Genomic DNA, 26,405 nt, shown 5'->3' with positions numbered 1-26,405 from the left:
ATTTTACTCGCTTTCTACTAATATATAGTTAGTAACATCTTCGCGAATAAATAGACTACGGTTTATATTTTCTATCTTCTTAGCTTTCTTCTCTCTTCTAGCGTTTTTAACTCTCTTCATCGCTATTCTCTTTTTCGCGTTCTACTCTAAAGTTCTTATAATCTCTATAATTCGAATATAGCAGACTTATTTAGTAGGATACGAAGTATTATAAATCTTTTATCGTTATTAAAAGTTAGAATAAAATCGATATTAAACGTTAAAGACGATAATAAATAAAATATAAAAGTAAATACGTTTAAATAGGTGGAAAAATAAAAGGGTGAAGAGAAGTTATTAATTTGAAAAGGGGGCTATTAATTAACGCGTTTTTAACTTATTTAAATTAAAGCGCGTCGAATTCTTATTTAAATTCAACTATCTATTTAACTTAAACACTTTATTTAAATTAAATAATATTTCCGCTAATAATCTCTATTCGAATTAAATAAATTTTCTATTAATAATTAATATTAAGTTAATTATTATTTATTATCAAATATTACTACTCTAATTACACTTTCTTATTTACTTTTTTATTCTTAAGTATTTTTCTATAAATAATATCTATTTTAGTATATATGATTATAGATCTTCTAGTATAAATATTTATCGATAACAATTACTTCGATATATCGATAATATATTCTATTTCCTAGATGGCGTTATATATGAAGCTGTAATTTGCGTAATTATCGATAATAATACTATTATAGACTTTATAACTATTAAAGATAACGTGTAATTCTTTTTAGCGACTCGAAGCTATTTTATATGTAATAGTATATTTCTACTATAGTTAATGCCGCCTTTTTACGATCTCTATTAATAAGATATAGAGATTAAATATTAGCTTTAGCGTCTTTTATACCACCTCTCTCTATTTAATAAAGATCGCGTATTTTTTTTAATCGAAGTCTACTAAGATATAGCCTATAAAGAAAACTTATATTAGCGGATTTTCTAGAAGTTATTCGAGTTTAACGCTATTAAATAACGCGAGACGCTAACTATATTAAAGATAAAGGTTTTATATCGTATAAAGTATAAGGAGATATTTAGAGAAAGTAAAGATTATAGATTATTTTAGTAAGATAGATTCTTTATATTATAGAATTTCTCGAAACTAATTAAGCTTTAGAGAATATAATGATTATAGCATAAACATCTAACTATTTCTTATATATATATATATTATAACTTCGAATTCTTTCATTAGTAGCGAGAACGGTCGACTCGGGCTATTATATTACTTTACGTATTCCTCTTAATATCTTTACTACCTTTTTCTTTTCTTAAGATAAATAATCTCTTCGCGTATCAGCAATAGTAGATATGCACGGAAAATAAATACTTACCCGCCTAATATTCTTTAACCACAAAAGATATAGAATTCTAGCCTCGCTTATATATCGATAATACAGTTATCTTAAACTTTCGGAAATAATTAATCTTAATATCTTTATTATCGATACAATATATAATTCGATCTATTATAACATTATACACTTTATCTTCTTTTAATATATTTATAAATATATCGAAATCGATATTATTTGCCATAACGCGAATTAATATTTAGGTCTTAATAATATTAAGAGACAATATTAGCGTATCGATTATAGTTCTTCTTAAATATATATAGAAACTAGCTTAATTAAAGATATATAATTACGATACGAAGTCGACGTTATTAATAAAGATAGGCCATTCGTTTAGTTACCTACGTTTATAAGCCTATATATACGTATAATTAATTTTTATAGCTATGCCCAATTCGCAATTACTTAATTATTCTCTTAAAATATTAGACGTAAAGACTCTTAGAAAGACGTCCTTTAGTTACTTAAAGGCCTCGCCGAGCTTCGTTTAGTTATAGAGAATATTAAGCGCGCTTTCAATCAGATATCTCTTTTCTATCTTTTACTTTAAAAAGAAATAAATCTTTTTATAGCCAGACTCTTCTATTATTAAGCCGCGCGAGATAATTAATATTATTTAAATTCTTAAATTAACGTTAGCATAGAATAATTTAGATAAGATAGATAAAGATAACGCGACGCTAACTTATAAAGACTCGTATTTTATATCTAAAATTAATTAAATTATAGAATTCTAAAAGGAGTAGAATAATTCTAGAGGAGAATATATTAGAAAGAATATTATAGAATTAATAAGAGATTCTAATTTAGAAATAGGCCTTGCGAGCCGACCTTTATTCAATAAATTCTATTATATTATTTATTCTATCTATTTAAGAGATTAATTAATAATTAAGTCGAATAGTCAAAGTCGAATAATACGATATAAAGTCGAACTATACTATATATTATTTAGGCATTTAAAATATCTATTTAAGAATAATATGTATCTTTCTTAACCCCCTATCTATCGTATATCTAAACTATTTTATCTTTTACTTCTTCACTTATATCGTTATCCTCATTTCATTATAAATATTAATCTTCGAGTTAAGTATCTTTTATTCGATCTTCTTATTTAAAATCTTCTTATCTAGGTTTTACAAGTTATTTAATATTAAATTATAATTATATATTAAAATAGTATAGAAGCTTTAGAATAATCGAGTATACTTATAAATAACGTATCTAAAAAGATGATATAGTATTATTATATATTCAAGAACGAATCATCTCTCTTCGTATATTTTTATTTAAAATCGTATTATCGAGGCTTTTTAGATTATTCAATACTAAATAGTAGTTATATATCTTTTTATTTTCCTATAATAATTATATTACTCTCTTATCTATTTAAATATTTTATTACTTCTCTTAATTAATATCTAGATTAATAAAGCGAAAGACTCTTATTAGCGTTATATCTATATTTATAAAGTACTTAATTAAGATAAGAAAGCGGGATTTATTATTATTCTTAAAAGGCTATACTATTAGACTATCGCGATTCTTAAGTTAAATAGCTAAAGAGTATTAGAGAGTTTCGTTATCTAGATACTCTTACTTAAGTCACTATAAGTCTATTAATATTATTCGAATTTAATAGAGTAGAGAAGAAGACTATACTAGAGCGATAATTAGACTAATTATAAGAGAACTTATAAATATTATTAGCTTTTTAGAATGTTCGTAGATATCTTTATCGAGAGTATTAATTAACTATTTTAATGCGATAAGCTTAAGAGTATTTTTTATTAAGTCGTATAGATAGTAATTATATATACTATCTTACGGATATTATAGTTATTTCTTCTTTATACTATCTAGCTTAGAAGACTAATCGCTATTATTTAGACTTATAATAATTCTTATTATTATAATACTTAATATCGATTAGCTTTAGTTAATACGTCTTAGAGAATTCGAGAATATTAAGAATAATAGTTACGGCGCGTAGTTTATAGACCTTATTAAAGTATAACTCGTATATAAGTTTAGATAGATTATGCCCTTAGCTCTAGGTCTTATTATATTATATAAGATACTCGACTTTAATTTAATCTTAAATAGTCTAATTAATATCTTAAAGAATTTTTCTCTAATCGTCGCTTAATAAATAGATAATCTTTCTTATCTTATAAGGTGAAAGCTTTATAAGTAAAGCGTCGCCATCGATAGTTCTCGATTTTATTATTTATTTAATTATTAGCTTATCTAAGACCATTTATATTTCATCGATATTTCTCTTTAACTCCTTATCCGATAAAGCGCGTAGATAAAACTTTATATTCTCTATACGCTTCTTAATATTACAATATTTCTTTTCTATTATCTTAGATAAAACGATATTCATCTCCTACTACGACTATTTAATTAATAGAATTATTGCCACTATATTAGTAAAGAATATAGTTTATAATATAGTTAAATATTTATAGACGAATAATAGATAATACTTAAACTCCTTCACTATTCTATTACGGTATACTTACTTCTTCTCACTCGAGTTTTACACATAAACGAGGTCTTCGATAATGATTCTAGATTACTCTATCTTATAGACGATAATTAATATAGGCGTCAAGAAGATATTCGACTTTATATTATAATACTCGTCGATATAAATCTACTCAATAGCGAAGTTATATGTAAATAAGCTCTTTATCTTAACTTAAATATAATTCTTATAGAACTCGAGCGTTATTAAGATTAAGAATCTCTCTTATCTAGATTAAGCTTTATCGTTAGCTATATATTTAAGTAATTTAATATTTATAGAGATTAAAGACTTCGAACTAATATTACGATATCGAATTAATCTATATATATAAAAGACGCGAAGTTATATTACGTTATAATCTTCGAGATTTATTAGCTTAATAATTTCGATAAGCTAATTCGCAAAAATTTTAACTAGAACGATTATTAAGAAGAATCTTAATTTAGATATTATTTAAGTTACGTAGTTAACTTCGTCTTTATATAAGTATATAATATTAAGTATCTCGATCGAAGAATATTAGAACTGTTAATCCTTTTAAACAAATCTCGATACGAGATATTTATTCGCGAAGAAAGATTTCTTAAAGACTTCGACGATAATAATATTTTAGTATTTTTTAAGAATATTAAATCGTAGAGTAAGTTATTACTTAAATATCGAACTTATTAATAGTATTAGAGTTTAAAGAAATATTTATATTAGCGAGTTAAATAAAAGAATTAAATATATTTATCTTATCGAAATCGAGCTTATCTATATTAATTACTTCATTATAGAGATTTATCTAAAGACGTCTTTATATCAAATTATATAGCTAATAGATTTTTAAGATAATAGATATCGAGGTTTCTTACGAACTTAAGATATGTCTTAAGCCTCTAAAGATACAAGTATTTTCGATACTTCTATTATTACGATTAAGTTATAAGATTTATTTTATAATTTACTAAATCTAATCTAATTATTATAACCTCTCTTTCTTATTAAGCTTAATCTTTCTATTAGATTAATTAGTATAAAGAGTAGATAACTAATAATACTCGAATATATACTCTAATATTAGATCTTTATCGCCGACCTTTATATTATTTTATATCTTTCTTTGATTTATAATCTTATTAATTTTAATATCGTAAGAGTTAGCTAATCGAAAGATATAATCTTATTTAATTAAGAGCTTTACTAATATAGTATCTTCTATTATTAAATATCTTCCCTCTTATAATAAAAGCGCGTTATTACTCTTATAAGTTTCAAGTATAACGACGTTATCTATTAAATTATTAACGAACTTCTTTTATAAAAAATAATAATAAATTTATAGTTAAGAGTTATTCTTATCCGAGCTAATATTAATAAGTTAAGAATTTATTTTATTTCCTTCATAGATATTAAGTAAATTAAGTAGTGAGATTAAAGGCGGAGCAATAGTAGAATGAGAAGAAAGCGAAGTTTTAGTAGATTTAGATTAAGGCGAGATATTAGCAAGTCTAGAAGAGGTTGAAAACTTCGAGACTTTCTAAGAATCGTCTTATATAAAGTATAGTAAAAGAAAGATATAAAAAAGAAGAATATTAAGGATTAAGGTTAGAGTTAGAGTATTTTAATAGATAACTTAATCTTCTTCATAGATAGAAATTTATTTAATAGTTTACTTTAGTAGTAAATAAAGTTTAAAAGAAGAATATAATATATTATTAATAATCTATTTAGATTAAAAGCTAGTTTTAAAAGTCGAGATAAAAGATTTATATTAGATAGAACTCGATATTAAAATTAAGAGTAGCTTCAATAAAGGTTTTATTAAATATCGTCTATAGTATAAAGTTTACGAAGTGAATAAACTTCTTTTATAAGAAATAGCGACGGACTTATAGTTAAGGGTTATTCTCATTCGAGCTAATATTAATAAGTCAAGAATCTATCTTATTTTCTTTATAGGTATTAAGTAGATTAAGTAATAAGATCGAAGATCGAGTAATAGTAGAATAAAGAGAAAGCGAAATTTCGATAGGATTAGATTAAGGTAAAGTATTATAAAAACTAGAAGAGATTAAAAACTTCGAGATTTACTTCAGCTTAATAGGAGGAAAGACTAAACGCTCGAGTATTATAAGAAATTATTAAGATTAGAAATATAGATATATCAATAAGTCTCGCGTAGTTTTAAAGATATTAGCTTCGATATTTAACGTCTTAATTAAAGTTAGAATTAATATTAATACTTATTATTAATATAAGAAAGTAAGATAAATAAATCTTTAATTATGCGCTATAAGAATATCTACTATTTAGACACTTATAGTTATTCTTAATACTTATATACCTCTTAAAGATCGTCATTATTATTAATAATTAAGCTTATATTATTAACTTTATAGATTAGATAAAATAATACCTTAGAAATTTTATCGATATCATTTTAGAAATATTTTAAGCGAAGATAAGTAAGAAGAGCTTTATAACTAATTTACTTTTATAATTAAGAGATTATCGCTAAATCTTCTATTAACTTTTAAACGAAGATAAGCTTATACTCGCCTAGATTATTAGTAATAATAAGTCATAAAGACTAAATATTAAAGGGCTCTTTGATGAATAGTCTACTAAGTTAATAAGGATTTACTACTTTCTCAATCGTTAAGAACTTCTAAATCTTTATATATTCTACATTTAGCGTTTCCGTAGATTTTCTTTTAAGCGCTCGCTTCTCTTACTTAATAGATACCTCATTAATTAATAAGAGTAATTTATTTAAGCCTTTAAGAAAGAAACTTAAGTTTTAGATAATTGCGTAATTAGAAATAAATAGTAATTAAATAATCTCGCTAATGATGATATTAACCTTTCCCTTCTACTATCTTATAGACTTTTTCTAAAGATTATTTTATCGTAATTAACGTAAGAACTCCTCTTTTACGGCTTTAAATATGGGCGATAAAAAGCGAAATCTTTTACGAATATTCTTACGATTCGCTAAGACGCCTAAGTTCGCAATATCGAATTTAATATAAAAATTAGATTCGATAAGTATAACTCTTATCTATTCTAAACGTAATCGATAAGATAATCGTAAAGAGTATAATGCGGTAATAAATAAGTAAATAATTATAGAGAAACGCGTAGTAGAATAAGTAGTATATAAGAGTATAACTAAGACCTACAGTAAGATGTAAGTAAATAGAAAAATAGAAGAAAGATATAATATTTAACTCGGATTTTTAATAGCACTTATAAGTAAATAAGCAACTACTTCTTAGGCGGTATTAATTAATTATCGTATACTCGCTAATAGACTCGCTAATAGTAATCGATATTAGAGCGTAATATAGATAACGATATAAGTAAATAAATATTAAATAATAAATTACAAAGGGAAAATAGTAGAATACGATATTGTAGACGCTAATAACTAGCGCGATAATTAATTATCCGACTTCGATTCGATAGTTTATCGACTATCCGAATCATCTATTCGACTCAAATATTTAACTATAATTTATACTATCTAGAAGCTAGATTAGAGATCGTATTAATAATTAGAGATTATAGTTAAAAGAATCATAGATAATAGATATTTAGTAGAAGTTAGATATTAAGTCTATTATTACTATTAATTAACTCGAATATATCGCTTATTTAATTCGAATATTGAATATAGTAGTAGTATCGAAATCGAATAAGCGACATCTAAGCTATCTATATATTCGCGTCATCTATATTCTTAATATCATCGTCCTTATTCTTAATATTATTATATATCTAAAATCGAATTATCTCTCTTCGCATATTTCGATTTAACACCTTATTATTTAAGCTATTTAAATTATTTAATATTAAATAGTAGTTATAAGTCTTTTTATTTTTCTATAATAGTTATACTACTCTATTATCTACTTAAATATTCTATTATTTCTCTTAATTAGCATCTAGGTTTATAGAGCGAAAAAATCTTATTAAAATTATATCTATATCTATAAAACATTTAATAGAGATTAGAAAGCGAGATTCATTATTATTCTTAAAAGGCCGTACTATTATATTATTATAATTCTTAAAAAAAATTGTTAAGAAGTATTAGAGAGTTTCATAATTCGAATACTCTCATTTAAGTTACTACGAGTCTATTAATATTACTCAAGATTAATTAGATAAAGAAGAAAAATATATTAGATTAATAATAAGATTAACGATAGGGGAATTTATAAAAACGACTAATTTTTTAGTACATCTATATATATCCTCTTTAAGAGTATTAATTAACTACTTTAAGACGATAAGCTTAAAAGTATCTCATATTAGCTCGTCTAGATAGTAATTATAAATACTATATTCTAAGTGCTAAAGTTAATTATCTTTCTTATTATCTAGCTCCGCAAAGTTTGATCGCCATTACTTCGTTCTATAATAGTTCTTATTATTTCGATATTTAGAATTAGTTAGCTTTAGTCGATATTATTTAAAGAAGTTAAGAATATTTAAAACTACTATTACTACTCGAAGCTTATAGACTCTATTAAAGTATAAGTTATAGATAGAATTAGAGATATTATAATCTTAAATTACGATCTTCTTATATCGTATAATATACTTTACTTTAGTCTAATCTTAGATAATTCGATTAATATTTTATAGTATCTTTCTCTAGTCCTCGCTTAATATATAGATAATCTTCTTTATTTTATATAGTGAAAGTTTAATAAGTAAAGTATCGCTATTAATAATTCTCGTTTTCGCTATTCGTTTAATTATTAGCTTATCTAGAACTATCTATATTTCGTCAATATTTCTCTTTAACTCCTCATTCGATAGACTATATAAGCGAGCTTTTATATTCTCTATTCGCTTCTCAATCTCACGGTATACTTTCTCTATTATCGTCGATATAACGAAATTCATACCCTATTATAACTACTTTATCGAGAGAATTATTATCACTATATCTGTGAAGGATTTAATTTATAATATAGCTAAGTATTTATATATAAATAATAGATAGTACTTATACTTCTTCGCTAGTCTATTACAATATACTCGCCTTTTCTTATATAGTTTTCACGCACTTACGAGATCGTCGATTATAATTCTAGATTACTCTATCTTATAGATATTAATTAATATAAGAGTCGAGGCGATATCTAACTTTATATTATAGAACTCGTTAATGTAAATCTAGCCGATAGCGAAGTTATATTCGAATTTCTCTTTATCTTTAATTATGACTTTTATATAATTCTTATATAACTCGAGTATTATTAAGATTAAGAATCTCTCTTATCTAGATTAAGCTTTATCGTCAATCATATATTTAAGTAATTTAATATTTATAGAGATTAAGAGCTTAGCGCTAACTTTACGATATCGAGTCGATTTATATATATAAAATATACGGAGTTATATAACGTCGCGGTTGTCGAGATCTATAAGCTTAATAATTTTCATAAACTAATTCGCGAAAGTCTTTACTAGAATGATAATAAGAAAGAATTTCGTTTTAGATATTATTTAAGTTATATAGTTCGCTTTATCTTTATATAAATAAGTAATATTAAATATCTCGATCGAAGAGTATTAGAACTATCGATCCTTTCAAATAAATCTTAATATAAGATATTTACTCGCGAAGGGAGACTTCTTAAAGGCTTCGACGATAATAATATTTTAATATTCTTTAAGAATATTAAATCGTAGATTAAGTTATTACTTAAATATCTAACTTATTAATAGCATTAAAGTTTAAAGAAATATTTATATTAACAAGTCGAATAAAAGAATTAGATATATTTATCTTATTAAAGTTAAGCTTATTCGTATTAATAGTTTCTTCATAGATATTCACTTAAAGACGTTACTATATTAAATCGTAGAGTTAATAAACCTTTAATATAATAGAAATCGACATTCCTCGCGAATCTAAGACGTGGCCTAAGCCTCTAAATATTCGGGTATTATCGATATTTATATTATCACGATTAAGCTATAAGACTTATTTTATAATTTACTAAGTTATATCAAATTACTAAGATCTCCCTTTTTTATTAAACTTTACTTTTCTATTATATTAATTAATATAAAGAATAAATAATTGATAATACTCGAATATATACTCTAATGTCAGGTCTCTATCGCCGACCTTTATATTATTTTATATCTTTCTTTAACTTATAATCTTACTAATCTTAATATTATAAGAGTTAACTAATCGAAGAGCGTAATCTTATTTAATTAAGAGCTTTATTAATATAGTATTTTCTATTATTAGACGCTTCTCCTTTTATAGCGAAAGCGCGTTATTACTTTTATAAGTTTCAAGTATAGCGACGTTATCTATTAGATTATTAACAAACTTCTTTTATAAGAAATAGCGATAGATTTATAGTTGAGAATTATTCTTATTTAAGCTAATGCTAATAAATCGAGAATCTATCTTATTTTCTTCATGGGTATTAAGTAAGATAAGTAATGAAATCGAAGGCTAAGCGATAGTAGAATAGAGAGAAAGCGAAATTTCGATAGAATTAAGTTAAGATAGAGTATTATAAAGACTAAGAGAGATTAAAAACTTCGAGATTTACTTTAGTTTAATAGAAGGAAAAACTAAACGCTCGAGTATCTTAGAGAGTTATTAAGATTAAAGATATAAGCATATTAATAAGTTTCGCGAAGTTTTAAAGACACTAGCTTCGATATCTAACGTCTCAATCGAAGTTAGAATTAATATTAGTACTTATTATTAACATAGAGAAGCGAGATTAATAAATCTTTAATTGCGCGCTATAAGAATATCCGCTACTCGAATATATATACTCGCTCTTAATACTTATACGCCTCTTATAAATTATTATCATTATTTATAATCGAGCTCGCATTATTCACTCTATAGATTAGACAAAATAATACTATAGAATTTTCATTAATATCGTCTTAGAATCGTTTCGATTAAAGATAAGTAATAAGAGCTTTAAGGCTGAGTTACTTTCAGAATTAAGAGATTATTATTAAATTATTCATTAACTTCTAAATAAAGACGAGCTTATACTTATTTAGATTATCAATAATAATAAGTTAAAGAAAGTTAATACTAGAGGGGTTTTCGATTAATAATCTATTAAATTAATAGGGATTTATTAATCTCTTAATCGTTAAGAGCTTCTAGATCTTCGCATATCCGTCTTTCTATATTTCTATCAATTCTCTCTTAAATAATTACTTCTCTTACTTCATAGGCGCCTCGTTAATTAATAAAATTAATTTATATAAGAATTTAAGAAGAAAGCTAAAATCTTACGCGGTTATATAATTAAGAATAGATAGCGATTAAATAGTCTCGCTTACAATAATATTAACCTTTCCCTTATACAGTCTTATAGACTTTTCTTAAAAACCTTTATATCTTAGTCGACGCGAGAACTCCTCTTTCACCGCTTTAAATATAAGCTCTAAAAATCAAAGTCCTTTACGAATATTATCTCGATTCGCGATAACGCCTAACTTAATAATATCGATTTTGAGATAGAAATTAATTTCGATAGGCGCTACTATTATAAACATATCGTTTAAAGAAAGTATAAATATTAATATAATAATATATATAATGCGGTAATAAGAAAACGCGCGTTAGATTAAGTGAGATATAAGGTAAAAGAAATTTAAATGAGGCTATAGGATTCGAGTCGGATATTCGACATTATTTTCTAAAATACACATCGTATCTTCGACTAACTTCAACTAATTATAAGTAGACTTCGATCAACGCTAACTTTATTAATAATTATCTCGATAGCCTTAATTAAATATTAATATATCGTATCTTTAACTAACTTTAATTAATTATTAATAGAAACTTCGATAGAAGCTTCGGCTAGCGTTGAAATTAGTAACGCGTATATCGATAATAAGAGTACAAATTTCGCTACTATATCTACTAAGAATATAAATTTATTTAACGATAATATAAATTTTCTAAGATCTATTCTCTGCTAGCAATTTCGAAATTAATAATCTTTAATAGAATTTAAGCGGTAATAATTACTTCGATAATTAGTATTTCGAAAATTAATACTCATTTTAACTCTTTAGTATAAGAGATAATAGTAAGATATAGTGGCTAATAAATGCTATATCTATATAATTTTCGTTTACTCTTCGACCGATTAGTAGATAGTCGAGTTCCTTTTTCAGCAGATATACTAATTTTCTTTCTTCTTTATATCTGCAAAAATCGATTAATTAGATCGTCTTCTCTCCGAATATATACGACTCTTAATAATTCGTTCGGCTCCGATCGTTTATATCTAAAAGACTTTCGTTTTAATATGAAGATATATTAGCTAGCTAAACATAATAAAATAGCTATATATTATAAATAACGATGAATAGACTTAGTATATTTCTTTTATAATACTTAAGATTATTTTTAGAGATATTACTATCTAAATCAAACGGTTTAAATTAAAGCAAAATTAGTTTTTTTTATATAAAATATATATCTCTAAATCATATACTCTGTAGGCGGCTTTACTATTTTGAAGTGAATATATAAACGTAGTTTTATATATATAAAAGCGCTTTAATTATATACGCATTAAATACGAAGAAACGTTTAAAAGTAATAAAAGTATCTCTCCCCTAAATAGCTCGTTATAGATCTTTCCTTTTTACAAATACTTATTAATATAAGATATTTTTTATATATAGATTTATGGATATCTTTTATATAATTATAAAGAATATGAAGTTGAAATTAGATTTCGCGATAAGTAAGACTAGAGTAGTAGTATACGTTCGTTAAGGCGTTAATACGTTACCGATTACTAAAGAACGTGTATCTTACAATTAATTAATAATAGATGAGAGAATATACATCGAGTATATCGCTTCTATAAAAAACAATACAAAAATAGCAGTAAACTTATTAGACACCTACGAGATTATAGAAAGCGAAAATCGATTCTTTTATACGCGTCTTTCAATATTATAAATTACGATATAATTAATAGCATTAATAATCTAATAGCTCTAATCATCGTAAGAGAAGAAGATATATATTCACTTAAAGATAATACGACTACGAATTCGATATTATAGTAGTAATTAAACGAGTAAAAGATAGAGAAAGAGAAAATAAACGCGGTGTAAATAATAAACCTAAATAATAAGATAATAGTATTCTCTATCTCTATAATAGGCTTAAGTTATAGTACTACAATTTCGTCTTTAACAGTTAACTCTATAGAATCGTATTTAAAAGAGCGAGACGCTAAGAGGCCGATAAAACTATAATTCGAATCGAAGCCTCTTAGTTAAATGAAATTAATATCTAATTATTAAACTAAGTCGAACGTCGAGTCGATATCCGATATAAACAATTTTTAAAATCTATTTAAATCCCGGGAAGATTATGCGCTAGCGCTATAGTTTCTTAAGTCGAGACTCTTCGACAATAATATTAATAAGTTCTTTCGCAACGTCTATTTATAGCGATTCCGAGACGACTATAGCTTTAACGACGCGAAATTATTAAGATATAAGATATAGAATATACGTGGCGGTGGCATCGACGGCGGCTAAATCAGCCAGTCTTTTGAAATTTATAACTCCGAACTCGAATTGAAATCGAAGACATATTACGTTATTTACTTCGATATTATAAGTATCATTAAAGCGTTTCTAGTATATAAATCTTTTAGTATAAGTCTATATTATCGATTTATACATTAAAGAAATACTAATAAAGCGAGAGTTTATAGCGAGATATATATCGCGAATTAATGATAAAAAACGTAGGATAAGCTATCTAATAACTCTACCGTCGTTTTTATTATTTTAATATCAAATAAAACTTATCTCTCTCGAATACACGGGGATTAATATACTTAGTCGATTTATATTACGATTAAGAACCTTTAATAAGACGCGCGACGCGCGTATAGTAGATCGGGTATAGCGATTTTGAAAATAATATTAATTATTGCGGAAAAAGAAGCTAAGGCTTAGATCTATCACTATATCTTAAGTTTAATAACCGAAGATAACTTCTTATACTCTCGCGATATACTATTTACTAACGAAGTATATTTAGTAATTAAAGAATACTTCGAATATAATATTAATATATAATACGCGAACGGTCTAACTCGAAGATATTATTTAATACTAGCTACTATAATATTAAACTATAAGAAATAGATAATAATTACTTTAATCTTAAGCGGTAGATACTATTCTATATATACGATCTTACTTATAGAGAGAGAGCGATTATATTCCTTAATTCTATATTCTAAGTAAATACCCGAGTATATAATTAAATAGCTGAGACTATAAAAGAGATATATTAAAAAGACGTCGAAACACTTACGAAATATGGTACTTTACGATCGCCGTCCTTTTATCGACAACTATTTCGCTATCAACATATATCGACTATAATGCTTCGATATTCTATACTTCTTAATAGTTAAGGGACTTATAGACTATCTACTTAAATAATAAGTTAAATATATTAGAGCTATAAAGACAGAGAACGAGATGAATAAGCTTCTCGATGCCCGCTTTCGGGCGATTTCTAGTTATATTAATCTAAGACGCATTAAATCTCTAAGTAAGAAGATATAGTAAATAGAAGAGAACGACCGAACTCTATAGAGGACGATAATAGTCATCTTTATATCGATCTTAATTAAGTTAAATTCGAATACGCTATATATAGATCGCGCTATCTTTAACCTTATTATACTAACGAGATATCATTCTTATAATAATAATACTATCCGATATCTACTCGCGGCCCTAGCTCAAATTAATCTGCTAAAAGAGATTTTTCGAGTATATAGATCTCTAGATAAAACGACGAGTAAAGGTTACTTTAACTTCTTAAAGTTTCATAGCATTAGTTACTTACCCGAAATGATATAATTATTTAATCTACTCGATGAATTAATTACTTAAACGAGGGAAAAGACATATATTAAATTCTTTAAAAAGTATTACGAACTAACGAATAAGCATAATAACTATATTAAATAAATTATACATTACGATATCGCATATTAGAAGATAATTACGATACATAATCTCGTTAAGCATTAAGATATAGAAGTGTTATTATCTACAATTAAGAGATTATAGAAGAAAGAGAAAAAGACTAAAACGAGAACTTCTTTAAATCTTTATATCTAAAATTAATAGGCGGATGATAAGAAGCGTAATATTATAAGATAGATAAATTATTATAATAGTCGTTATTGGCGACTAATAGGGGCCGTTACTAAATAATTAAAGTTAAATACTTTTCTCGAAGCTCTAATCGCCTTTATTCGAATAGATTAAACAAAATCGAGGGAATATTATCTATTTAAGAGAGATAATAATATCGATATACGTAAGGCGAACTATAAATGAGTACATCGATATCCGATTCGTATTTATTTTAATATTCGATATTAAAAGACTCTCGAAGAGAATTCTCTAAATATAGCTCGCCTATTTAAAGACGTCGTCGTCTATAGATTTATCAATTAACCCTTTCAAAAAAGATAGCGTAGGAATTACACTTAGGTCTACGAATATAATCAACAGATCTTCGATACTAATAAGGTTCTTTCAGGGAAATTAATAAGAGAAGTACTAGTCGTAATAGAAGTAATAAACCTAGCCTATAGAGATTTTAGATAAAGATCGACTTATCTATAGAGTATTTTTATAAAGATATTTAAATATTAACATAATGAATAAGTTTAGAAATATTATAATATAATAAAAATAGAAAGGACGCAGCCATTAATAACGCGGAATCTAAGAATTCTTAAAAAACGACGATTCTATAGCCTCGCAAGCATTAAGAGAAGTGTATATATTATACCCACGTCGATAAAAGATAAAGAATTTTATTATATTAATAGCTTTATCGACTTTAATTAATATAATAATATCTATAATTCGAATTTTCTAAATAAGAGCTATAGAGTAGTAAAGGAGATTAATATACACTATACTATAAGATAATAGAGATATTAAGAATTTAAATCTTAGGATATTAGAAATGGGACTAAATATGCAACGAGCAAAATCGATCCCAGTTACCCTTCTCGACTCGAATATCTTTCTCGACCCGAATACCCTTCTTAATCCGGATATTCTTCTTAACTCGAATACTCTTCTCAACTCAAATAACTTTCGAATTATTTTTAGAGTTCGCCGAGTGAAGAGGAGTCTCATAATTATAGAATACGTATGTAGATATCATAATTAGAAAGAGAAGAGAGAGCGAGCTCTTCTCTAGTTAGGGAGATATTAATACGCTTTAAAAAGTATCTAGCTAAGTATTTCGACGCCAAAGACTACTATTAAACTAATTCGCGATTTTTTATAACTTAAAGAACGTCATCATCTATAATGAGGGCTATTATCTAAAGTTCTCTCGAGTCGTTAATAGTCTATATAATAATACTAGAATCGAGATATATTATTTTAAAAATACGATAAATTAGAAGAAAGTCTTAACGCAAGATATTATAGGGGAGATTTATATATATTACTACTCGCTATACCCTTATATATATAATTATTTAAAAGCCGAAACTCCTAACTTGAGAAAGCCGATTTCGATTTTATAAAAAAGATGTCTAATACTTTAACGAGCACTAATATATATAAATTTTAAAGGAATTTAGATATTAAGAGAAGAGGTTAGTAGAGCTAAGATCGAGTAATAGAAATATAAATATATATCACCGGCTTTTATATGTATTATATTGATTTTAACGCGATTATAGCGATAAGAGAGCGTACTAGCGACGGTTTTCCTTTTTAGATAATTAGCGCTTGCGAGATATATTATAAATAATAATATTCTTATCTTTAATAGAGAAGATAGATTATTCGATATAGTAATATAAACTTATATATATAGATCTAATATCTAGTAATAGCATTATTAAGTTAAGTCGAATCGAGCTTATAGTATAACTAAGTCGAGTCAAACCCGACTTATAGAGTCGAGTCGATATCGCGAATTATAGAAATAATAAAATATTAATATAAGGCGATTATTATTTCTGGAAAAATCATTTAAATAGCATATAGTAATTACTAAACTAACGAATATTATTCGAATAGTATATAGTAATTACTAAATCGACGAATATTATTCGAATAGTATATAGTAATTACTAAATCGGCGGATAGTATTTTAATAGTAAATAGTAATTGCTAAATCGGTGAATAGCGTATGAAAAGTAGACTATAGTTACTAATTAGACGAAATTTAAGCGAATTTTAATTAGATTTACTAATTCGACGAATATTATTCAAATAGTATATAGTAATTACTAAATCGGCGAATAGTATTCTAATAGTAAATAGTAATTGCTGAACCGGCGAATAGCGTGTAAAAAGTAGACTATAGTTGCTAATTGGGCGGAATTTAGGCGAATTTTAATTAGATTTACTAATCCGACGAATTTTATAATTTTCGCGATCAACGCGCGATTAGCAATTTCAAATTTTATAGAAACTTTTCAGATTTATAGATATAAGTCGAATCTTAATATCTATTAACTCCGTAGTACTTATTACGAATATATCGATAAAGCTATTAATAAATAAACTTAGATCGTATATATACTTAATATATTTCTTACTTATTAAGGGCTATTATCTATAAATATTAAATATAACTCTATATAATTATATCTTATTAATTATAATATAATAGCTATATATCGTTAATATATATTTAGAATATATGAAGCGTAATAACGACTAATACCCTATCGTTAATAATTAAAAGAGTCTCTTTAAGATTAAATACTACTATATATATTTAATATATATCTAATAAAAGATTAAGATATATAAATATATATTCTTAACTACGATTATTTAATTATCTATATATACTTAGTATAAGTATATTATAAAGATATTTTAAACTTACTACTATAATTATCTATAGTAATATTAATAACGTAAGCTAATTATTAACTTAATATATACTCTCTATTCTTTTAATATATATATAACTTATAAGACGAAATCTAAGTAGTATTTATATTAACTATTAGCTCTACTATATATATTTAATATAATATTTACTAATATCGAGTATATACTTATTATAATAATATTTAAACGCGAAGAAGTTAATTATATTAATAATCTAGAGATTATTATAGACTATTATTTATATAAATAATATACTTAATATATATATAGTATTTAATAATAAGAAGATAAGATAGCGTAATTTATAATATATATATTAAGTATATATAAAATATATATTAAAGAGAATATATTAAAATATTAGAAATCTAGAGAGTAAATATAAAAAATACGCTAACGCTAGATAGATATAATATATATATATATATAACTTAATAGAACTTAATATACGCGCGAAGCTAAGAATATATATTACTAATATTAAGTATATATAGCATTTTAATAATTATAATATAAACTTAAATATTTATAAATCTTCTTTTCTTTACTATCGTAATATTAAGTATTACTTATCTATATTAATAATAATAATTAAATATAATTAAAAACGAAGTTTTCTATTTATTATAAATATTTATTTATTAAATATATATTCTATTAATTTTCTACTAAGTAAAGATCTACTCGAAGATTAAAGCTTACTAATATATACTTAATATATACTTCGCTTTTATTATATAATACTAATTTCTTAAGTTTATAATCTCTCGATCTTAATAGTTTCGAAATCTATTATATACTTACTTTTAATACAATTTTATTATATAATTAATATATATATTATTCTAAATATTATTTAATAATAAAGTCTATAGCAGAAAGTAGATTATGAAGACTGAGGCATATATATAGTATATGTCTATATCCCCCTCTAAAGTGCCGACATCATTTTAGACCCGGCCCGAGTTCATTCGGGGTGAAACGGATACGTTCAGCATATGCGAAGAGTTCATCCGAGGTGAAGCGAGCATATGCTGAAGCTTCACCCCTGCCGAACTTTTTTCACCCCTGCCGCCGGCTGCGATTCAGGCAGCAAGAACGACGACAACTTCGCGTGTAAAATTGGACTTGGATAGGTTCCCAGCATTTGATGTGCATACAAACCAAGCTTACGAGCATTGATGATGATTGGCTTAGGCTTCCTCGATCACATGACCATTAGCTCGCCATGCCCCGCGGTCTCCATCTTATCTTTCCTTTCCTTTCCTTCCTTCCTTACGCTTCTCCTCTAAGACCGGCCGAATACACCACCACGAGTAATCTTCACAGATTCTCGTGCGCAGAGTCGCCTTGGGATCCTATCCTTCCTAGTATCTTCTTTCGGGAAGAGAAGAGAGGATTGTCCCCTGGGAGGCTTCCGGAGGTCTCAAACAATGCGTGTGCGCGAAGCGTCAATTCAAGCCTAAGCACCGCACTCGCATATTCTCTTTCGCACGTCAGCAGTCATTCTTTTCTCCATTCTTGCGATATCCTACCAATCCTCGGCAATCACACCATTCGGTCTCGATCAAGATGTTCTCCTTCCGTTCCAGGAATCGTGTGAGCAAGACGGTCAAACCGCTCAAGAGGTCGGTGGGTGAGCGTTCCAAGTTGAAGACGAAGCAGAAGCTAGACAGCCCGATGGTGGGGAGGTATGACCATGCGCCCCAACCGGCAATGGGACAAGAAGGCTAATACACTCTCGAATGGCTATAGTACCATGATCAGTCCGATCATCACCTTGGTGGTTGGCCCTGACCTACGGTTATTCGCTGCCTATGAGCATGCCCTTCTCAAATCGCCCTACTTCGCCAAGCGTCTCAGAGACCAGTTCTATGAGACCTCGTCGAAGAGGCTGAAGCTGCCTGATATGTACGTATAGATCATATATCCCATGCATTGAACAGCTGTCGATGGACTAACATACCAAAGGCTGCCCGAGATCTTCGCCTGCGTACTCGAATACCTGTACACGGACGATTACTATCCCCGCTTGTGTAAGAGCAAGCACCACCATTCCTGGGAGCTCGAGGATGCCCAGGACACGCTCAACTCTGGTGGTCGCGGACGCGTGCCATCCACAATATATCATCCTGGGGTGGACGGTAACTATTTGCTCACAGATACCGTCGTATATTGCGCTGCCGAAAAACTCGGCTTGGAGGAATTGAAGCGCCTTGCTCTTATCAAGCAAGGCCTCCGATTCTGTGCCCTAGACGATGTTCTCATTCGATCAGCTCGGTACGCATATGCGAACACCTTGGACACGGATCACCGCCTTCGCCCTTTTTTCATCGAGATGATAATTCAGGGCCGTAAGAGGTTCATTAGGAGTCCTACCATGCAGATGGAGATGGGGCTTGGTGGGAGTAAATTGTGAGCTCAAGGCTTCAAGGTGGAGACGGAGAATTGAGCTGACATCTTGTTCCTAGTTTTTTCGACCTCTTTGTTGCTATGTGTAGACACGTGGATGATTTTGTGGAGAGGACCAATAAGTCTTCTCCTAGAACCATCTGAGTGCGTGAGCTACCATTCAACGCCGAGGTTCAAGGGATCGAGGGAGCCAAATTGAGACAGCAAACCAAGGGGAAATTTCCACTCTTCAACAGACTGCGGCCACATTGAGAGACTTTCCCCCAAGGACAGCCGGCGAGCTTGGCGTTATCACAGCACCAGTCTTTACTCCACTTCTTGCCAAATTCTTGGGGTCGGCCAACCATTTGCGGTGATAAGGTCTTCGGATCATGATCACCAGGTACTCAATTTTAATCAACCCTGCGCACGCCTTTCTTGCGAGCTTCCACCTCCTACGGAAGGAGGGAGCACGGAATAACGATTTACGCTTTCACCGATAGTCACATCTGATTTCAATATCTACACGACATCTCCAATCTAAAGAAGAGAGAAAACACATAGTCCTACGGCTTCATCCGTATATTTCCTTTGTATTAGTATCTCATCGCTAGCAGCGGCGGTGATGATGGCGAGAGAAAAGTCTGCATGGGAGCGACTAGCTGTTTGCTTCAACGTCCTTCTTGATGATGGGTCGAGAGGTCAATTGGCTGCTGTGGAGCGGCGGAAGTGGAGACTCTCTTCGGAAAGCCACCATGGAAGTTGTCAAGCAGTCCTGTTTGGCTTTTGAGCGGCCCTTGCGGTAATCACCTGCTATATGAAATAAGAGATTTGGCCACCTCAACCCGAATGCTCTCATGATCTAACGTGATAAAGTGCTTTCCGTTTTGGGGTTATTGACTACAGACGCATGGATAGGACGCACGGGCGGGTTTCCTGGCGGCAAAGGCCACCCGCCACCGAAAGTATGCAAGAGCGCGCAGATCTAAGACACAGCCTCCTCGACAGCTGTGCCGAAGAGGCGACGACCCACCGACCCTCCCGCTGCACCTATCGAGGCCACGAATCCAGGGGCAAAGTTTCATTGTTTACCCGTTTGCTAATCGAGGAGATAATTGTTCGCTCGTCACCAGCTCCTCGAGGTACTGGCTCGCCATGCACCGTCTACCACTTTTGATGTGTTTACTTTCTCTCTCCCTCTCCCTTCCTTACTTCTCTTTCGTCGACTGCGTTGTGCGCCACCCTCATCGGTCAGCTGCCTTACAGACCACCTCCTCAGTGTTGGTCGGATCCCATCACACCCCCAGACTCGCCTCACCCTCCACATACACTCTGCAGCCCCGAGCCCGGCGCGGGTACCACTCTTTCCTCTCCTTCGGCTCCGGCTGGAACCTCTACTACACTTCCTGGGCTGGCTCCCTCCTCCCCATTCAGTAAGACTTGTCTGACCCCGAACTCCTTTATCTGGACGTTTTTACGGATTGTGACATATGTTCGAAATTTCCGCACTCCGGAAACATGTTCCATGACTCTGGTTTCGTTGAGTAAGAGTGTGGCTGACTGGAGACCTTCATCAGGCCCGCGGCCGCGGCCCTAGGTCATCTTTATTCCACAATGCTCGTCAACTCGCAAACCATCTGGCGCGAAGGACCTTCCGGGAATGGCTTCACGGTCTCTTTCAACAACCTTGTTATCATGTTCTATTGCAAGGAGCAGCCGCTCGGGTGGGATTTGGTGGAGAATTTTTCGAGAAGATTGCTCGCGTTGACGCAAGAAGGGTGGACGGGATGTTATAAGTTGATGTTGAGTCATGCGGAGACGGGCGTGACGGTGGCGGTGAGCTTGAGAGTTGTGGAGGACGGATATGTGGACTGAAGGCGTATCGATTTCGGGGGTGTCTGCTGCCGTGGGTTGTTTGGGAGAAGTCCGCGAATGAGAGGTCCTCGGGCGAGATGTGACATCTTTCTGTTACCCCAAAGACGTGGTCGTGGTTCGCTCGGGCAACCATAGTCCGCTCCTGCAATGGTGGACCAAGCTTGGCGGACATGGAACTCAGCATTCGGAGGGAATCCTTCCCTCAGCCTGGTCTCTTTTTTCGTGTAAGCAGTGCCTTTGCATATTCTGACCGACAAGACCACAGCCAAGCAGAACCTCGGCCTCTTGCGTCTCAAAGTCGGCGTTCGGCACTAGGAATGCTCGAGGACTAGACTTTGTACCTTTTATTTCACGATTTTGGTTTTCCTCTCCATGCGTGATGAGGAATCTTGACGTTTGGGACGATTGCCATGCCGTGACGTTGGAAGCATCTTTGTTTTTACATCTATGCGGCATCTACTGTTCTGTCGACCCTTGACCGCCGTCGCAAAGGAGCACAAAATGATAGGTAATCACCGTCACCGCCATGTTTCCAATTGGCTCTCGGTCTTATACGGTGTTTACTGGTCCCAGCTTTCAATCCTTAACTCCAGAGGTCAGCCCTAAGTCCCCCGCGGCTTCCGGGGTCCAATCCTGTTGATCGAGCCCAGCAATATGTATATATGGCCACGGGAAAGGGACAACGCAACACTCATTTGCATCTCTTTTGTAAAACACTATATCGAGCCCATCATCTAATATCCAGTCATTGCAGCAGGTTGACCACCAGAGCAAAATGTCTTCTCTCCAACCAATAACCCTTCATGGTCATCGTAAGCCACTTTCTACTTTCAGACTCTTCATGGTTCTCCGCTTTGCTGATCCATCGCAGCCGGACCCAACCCGTGGAAGATAGCTCTCCTCCTAGACGAGCTCAACGTACCCTATACGACCAAGATCTACACCACCCCCGAGCTGAAGCAGCCGGCCTTCCTTGCGCTGAACCGCAATGGCATGACGCCCGTCATTGAGGATCCCAACAAAAGTCTCCTACTCGCCGAGGTAAGCGTTGACGGGCTGGACCGTACCCAAGCAGCTGCCAACCTCACAGTCCGGTGCCATCATGGACTATATCCTCGACCAATACGACCCCGAGAAACGCATCAGCTTCACCACCCTGCCAGAGCGATACCACATGAAGCAATGGCTCCAGTTCCAAACCACGACGCAAGGACCAGTCCTACAAGCGGTCTTCCACTGGGCCTTCGTCGAGCCCAACCCCGAGGCCCGCGCTAGCTATGTCAAGAAATCGCGTCGGGTGTTGCAGGTTCTGAACGACGGACTCGCCGATAGGGAGTGGCTCGTCGGCGGCAAGTGCTCCGCTGCGGACTTGAGTTACGTCCCCTTCCATTCCAGACTGGATTTCATCATGAGGGAGGCAACGCCCGATGTGGAGACGGAGTTTCCGAACGTCGATGCTTGGTATAAGCGCATGCTGGGGCGGGATGCGGTGCAGAAGATGCTGAACGATCGAGATGAGGCTACGAAGGAGCTCAGTTCTCTGGGGAAGAAGTGAGGCTCCGTCAGCAACTGGCGGTTGTGCTTGGTATGGTGACGTGTCAGTACGGCTGAAGTTGGCTCAATCGTTGTTGGAAGACGGTATACTGTCTGTGGGTGGGGCTTCTGCGTTGCGGTACATTTTGGGTTGGTAGTGCGAAAAGCCAATCATAGTTGAGCTCGAGGCATAGGAGTGTTATTTTCTCCTGCCCGCGAGCAGAAAAGTTGCCTTGCGGTGATCGTACAGCTGGCCCGTATGGCTTCGTTCCCACTCCTGCCATAATATAGAACAGAACGGAATTTGAAGCCTGCCAGCCTCGACGGCATTAAAAAGTGGGCAATTAAGGTACTGCTGGTGCTGCCAATTTTAAACCTCAAATCAACTGCCGTAGGGCTGAAAGCCAGTGAGTTGGGCGGGGCCAACCTCAAATCTCCCAACATCGGGTCCATTTTATGACTCGCGTCCTGGTGCCTGCAGCTATCACCAGCAAAGTCCGTTTATAAGGCCTCCAATGACGTTCCTTTCTACGTTTGGTGTAGGCTGCAGCAGGGAACCACAGTCCAAGCCTTGGCGACCCTCATTGGAGCTTGGGGCAACTCTTTATCGATCCGTTTGATATTCCACACGGTTGCACTCGAGGGGCCGCGATCTCTGCTGGCTTCCAACGGCTGATGATCAGGGTCGTCGCCCCATTCGTACAGGGCTCCGACCTGGCACGCTCTCAAGAGTTCAGGCCGTCAACTCTCGCCGCGACAATCGGACAGGTATGGAAGGGTCTGAGTTCAAGGCGTCCCAGAAGCTGGCAAATCCGTAGTGAGACCCTCCGACAGTCACGCCAGGTTGACGTTCAATAATTAGTGGACATGCTACCTGTGGGCCTCGAGGAGATGTGTAAGAATATGTTTTTGGGACGAATCACGTCTATGGACATCGATCTATCAGTTCAATATTACTTCTTGCAAAGTGTTACATTCGCCGCTAGAATCCTTCGCCTGAACGAGCTTGCAAGCGCCTTAGAATCTGGATTTGCTGATTCCAACAATGTTCCAGCAAGATTGCAATGAACAGCTTGCGCACTACTTCTTGATATATTGGATGATGATGCAATCCACGTCATTTACCCCACGTCTATGGAGTTCCTGTACGACAGTGAGAGTTCAGCAAGACGCTCATCCAAGGGGCAATTCGCGGTGCTTGAGAGCAAGCAAGCTCACAAAACTCCGACGATGAATACCTTTCGATACCCAAGCTCCGGATGCCTGAGACCTACTGGAGCGCAACGGCCGACATAGTCATCAACCAAGAGCTCGATGCAGACGTGGACGACCAGACAGACTGGACAAATGCTTTCTGTTGTTGAGCAGCGTATTTAGATTCTTCCTTTCTCGATTATGCGGTAAAAATTAAACTTACTTCGCACGCCGGTACGACAAGGAAGATCAGGAGCTGTCCAGTGCTCTCGCAGGCTTCTTGAACGCTAAGAATTCTGACCCCCAGACCTGGCTGTGGCATAATTGATTTTGAGCCGGATCACTGGGACTCCATCTGCGTCTCATCCTGCTACTGCGGTTTTCGCTGGGCTTCAAAATACACTGCGATACTCGTAGTAAGGGGGACGATCTGGACTCACGAAGACATTGATGGCAGATCCAAATGGCCCCCATGCTGCTTGATGATCATACAGAATCTAATTGCGAAGACTGCCGTGGCTTGAAATCACTTCATGAGGCTGCGAGAAGGAACTACGCGTCTGTAGTAAGATTGCTCGTGCAGGCCGAATTCAAGCTAGTGGGAAAGCTCGCGAGAACCATGATGACTTATTGAAGGGTAGCGAAGCAATAATGACAGAAGATAATTTCATGGAGTATGCCTGCAAACAAGGCTATATGGAAGGTATCTGTGAGATGATGCCCTACGTGCGATTGAAATGAGAGAAAAATAGACTTAACGGTTTTCCACCGCTCTAACAGAAAATCCTCATTTTAGGCGGCAGAATCAACTTCGACAAGCTGCTGGGTGAGATGGCGTTGTCCACGTGGCATGCGATTGACCGTCCCTTTCCCGCTTCGGCAACGGTTCATATTTTGGGAGAGCGGATGTGAAGGTGTGTAACGATGGAGGAGAGACGGAATGCATATCGAAGCAGACACCGAGTCCTACTTTGAGGGATGAAAGCCATGTTAGAGGCGTGTTTGGATTCCTGACATGCAAGGGATTGGATCCGCCGAAGGAGGGAGCATGTCAGCCTTGGGTATAGCTGCTACATGTGGCAAGGAATATTTCAGAGTTGTTCCAGCATAGGAAGGCCTAAGGTATGTCGTACGCGCTGAGCAATGCACGAGTTGCCAGCCTGGCAGTCATTACTCACATTGGAACTGCGAGATTGCTTTAGGGAAGGCTTGAAATCCTTGACGTCAAGAGGAAACGCGCATACGGATCCGACTGGGTGAAGACTGACAGTTCAAGCTCAGCTACCTTAGTGACATACTGATTAAGATTCGTCACACAAGCGGTGCAAAGCAAAAAATCGCCATGTAAGTGGTGCTAGCACATCATCGTTGTCACCATTGTAGAGATTCGGTGATAGTCCAAAATCTCACCACCACTCACACATGCCGATCTCGCACATTTCCAAGGCAACGGTGCCGCCATGCCACGGTCGTCTGCATCGCGAATTAAGCTAAGAGCCGGG

At 32.5% G+C, this 26,405-nt stretch overlaps 2 protein-coding genes across 2 annotated transcripts; both read left to right on the top strand.

The window, feature by feature from the left end:
• Positions 1-19,482: 19,482 nt before the first annotated feature.
• Positions 19,483-20,466, top strand: HO173_002213 (uncharacterized protein; the record flags this gene model as incomplete). The annotated part of the gene is made up of 4 exons (XM_037304147.1): positions 19,483-19,601; positions 19,666-19,821; positions 19,882-20,325; positions 20,382-20,466. The coding sequence occupies 4 exons, from the start codon at positions 19,483-19,485 to the stop codon at positions 20,464-20,466; spliced, it is 804 nt and encodes a 267-aa protein (XP_037168942.1).
• A 2,485-nt stretch (positions 20,467-22,951) lies between these two features.
• HO173_002212 (uncharacterized protein) lies at positions 22,952-23,731 on the top strand (the record flags this gene model as incomplete). The annotated part of the gene is made up of 3 exons (XM_037304146.1): positions 22,952-22,988; positions 23,048-23,217; positions 23,267-23,731. The coding sequence occupies 3 exons, from the start codon at positions 22,952-22,954 to the stop codon at positions 23,729-23,731; spliced, it is 672 nt and encodes a 223-aa protein (XP_037168941.1).
• Between the last annotated feature and the right edge of the window lie 2,674 nt (positions 23,732-26,405).

The sequence above is a fragment of the Letharia columbiana genome (assembly GCF_014066305.1).
Source record: "Letharia columbiana isolate WasteWater2 chromosome Unknown Sc0000004_s0, whole genome shotgun sequence".
Classification (NCBI taxonomy): Eukaryota; Fungi; Ascomycota; class Lecanoromycetes; order Lecanorales; family Parmeliaceae; genus Letharia; species Letharia columbiana.
This window is presented reverse-complemented; position numbering and strand designations above follow the sequence as displayed.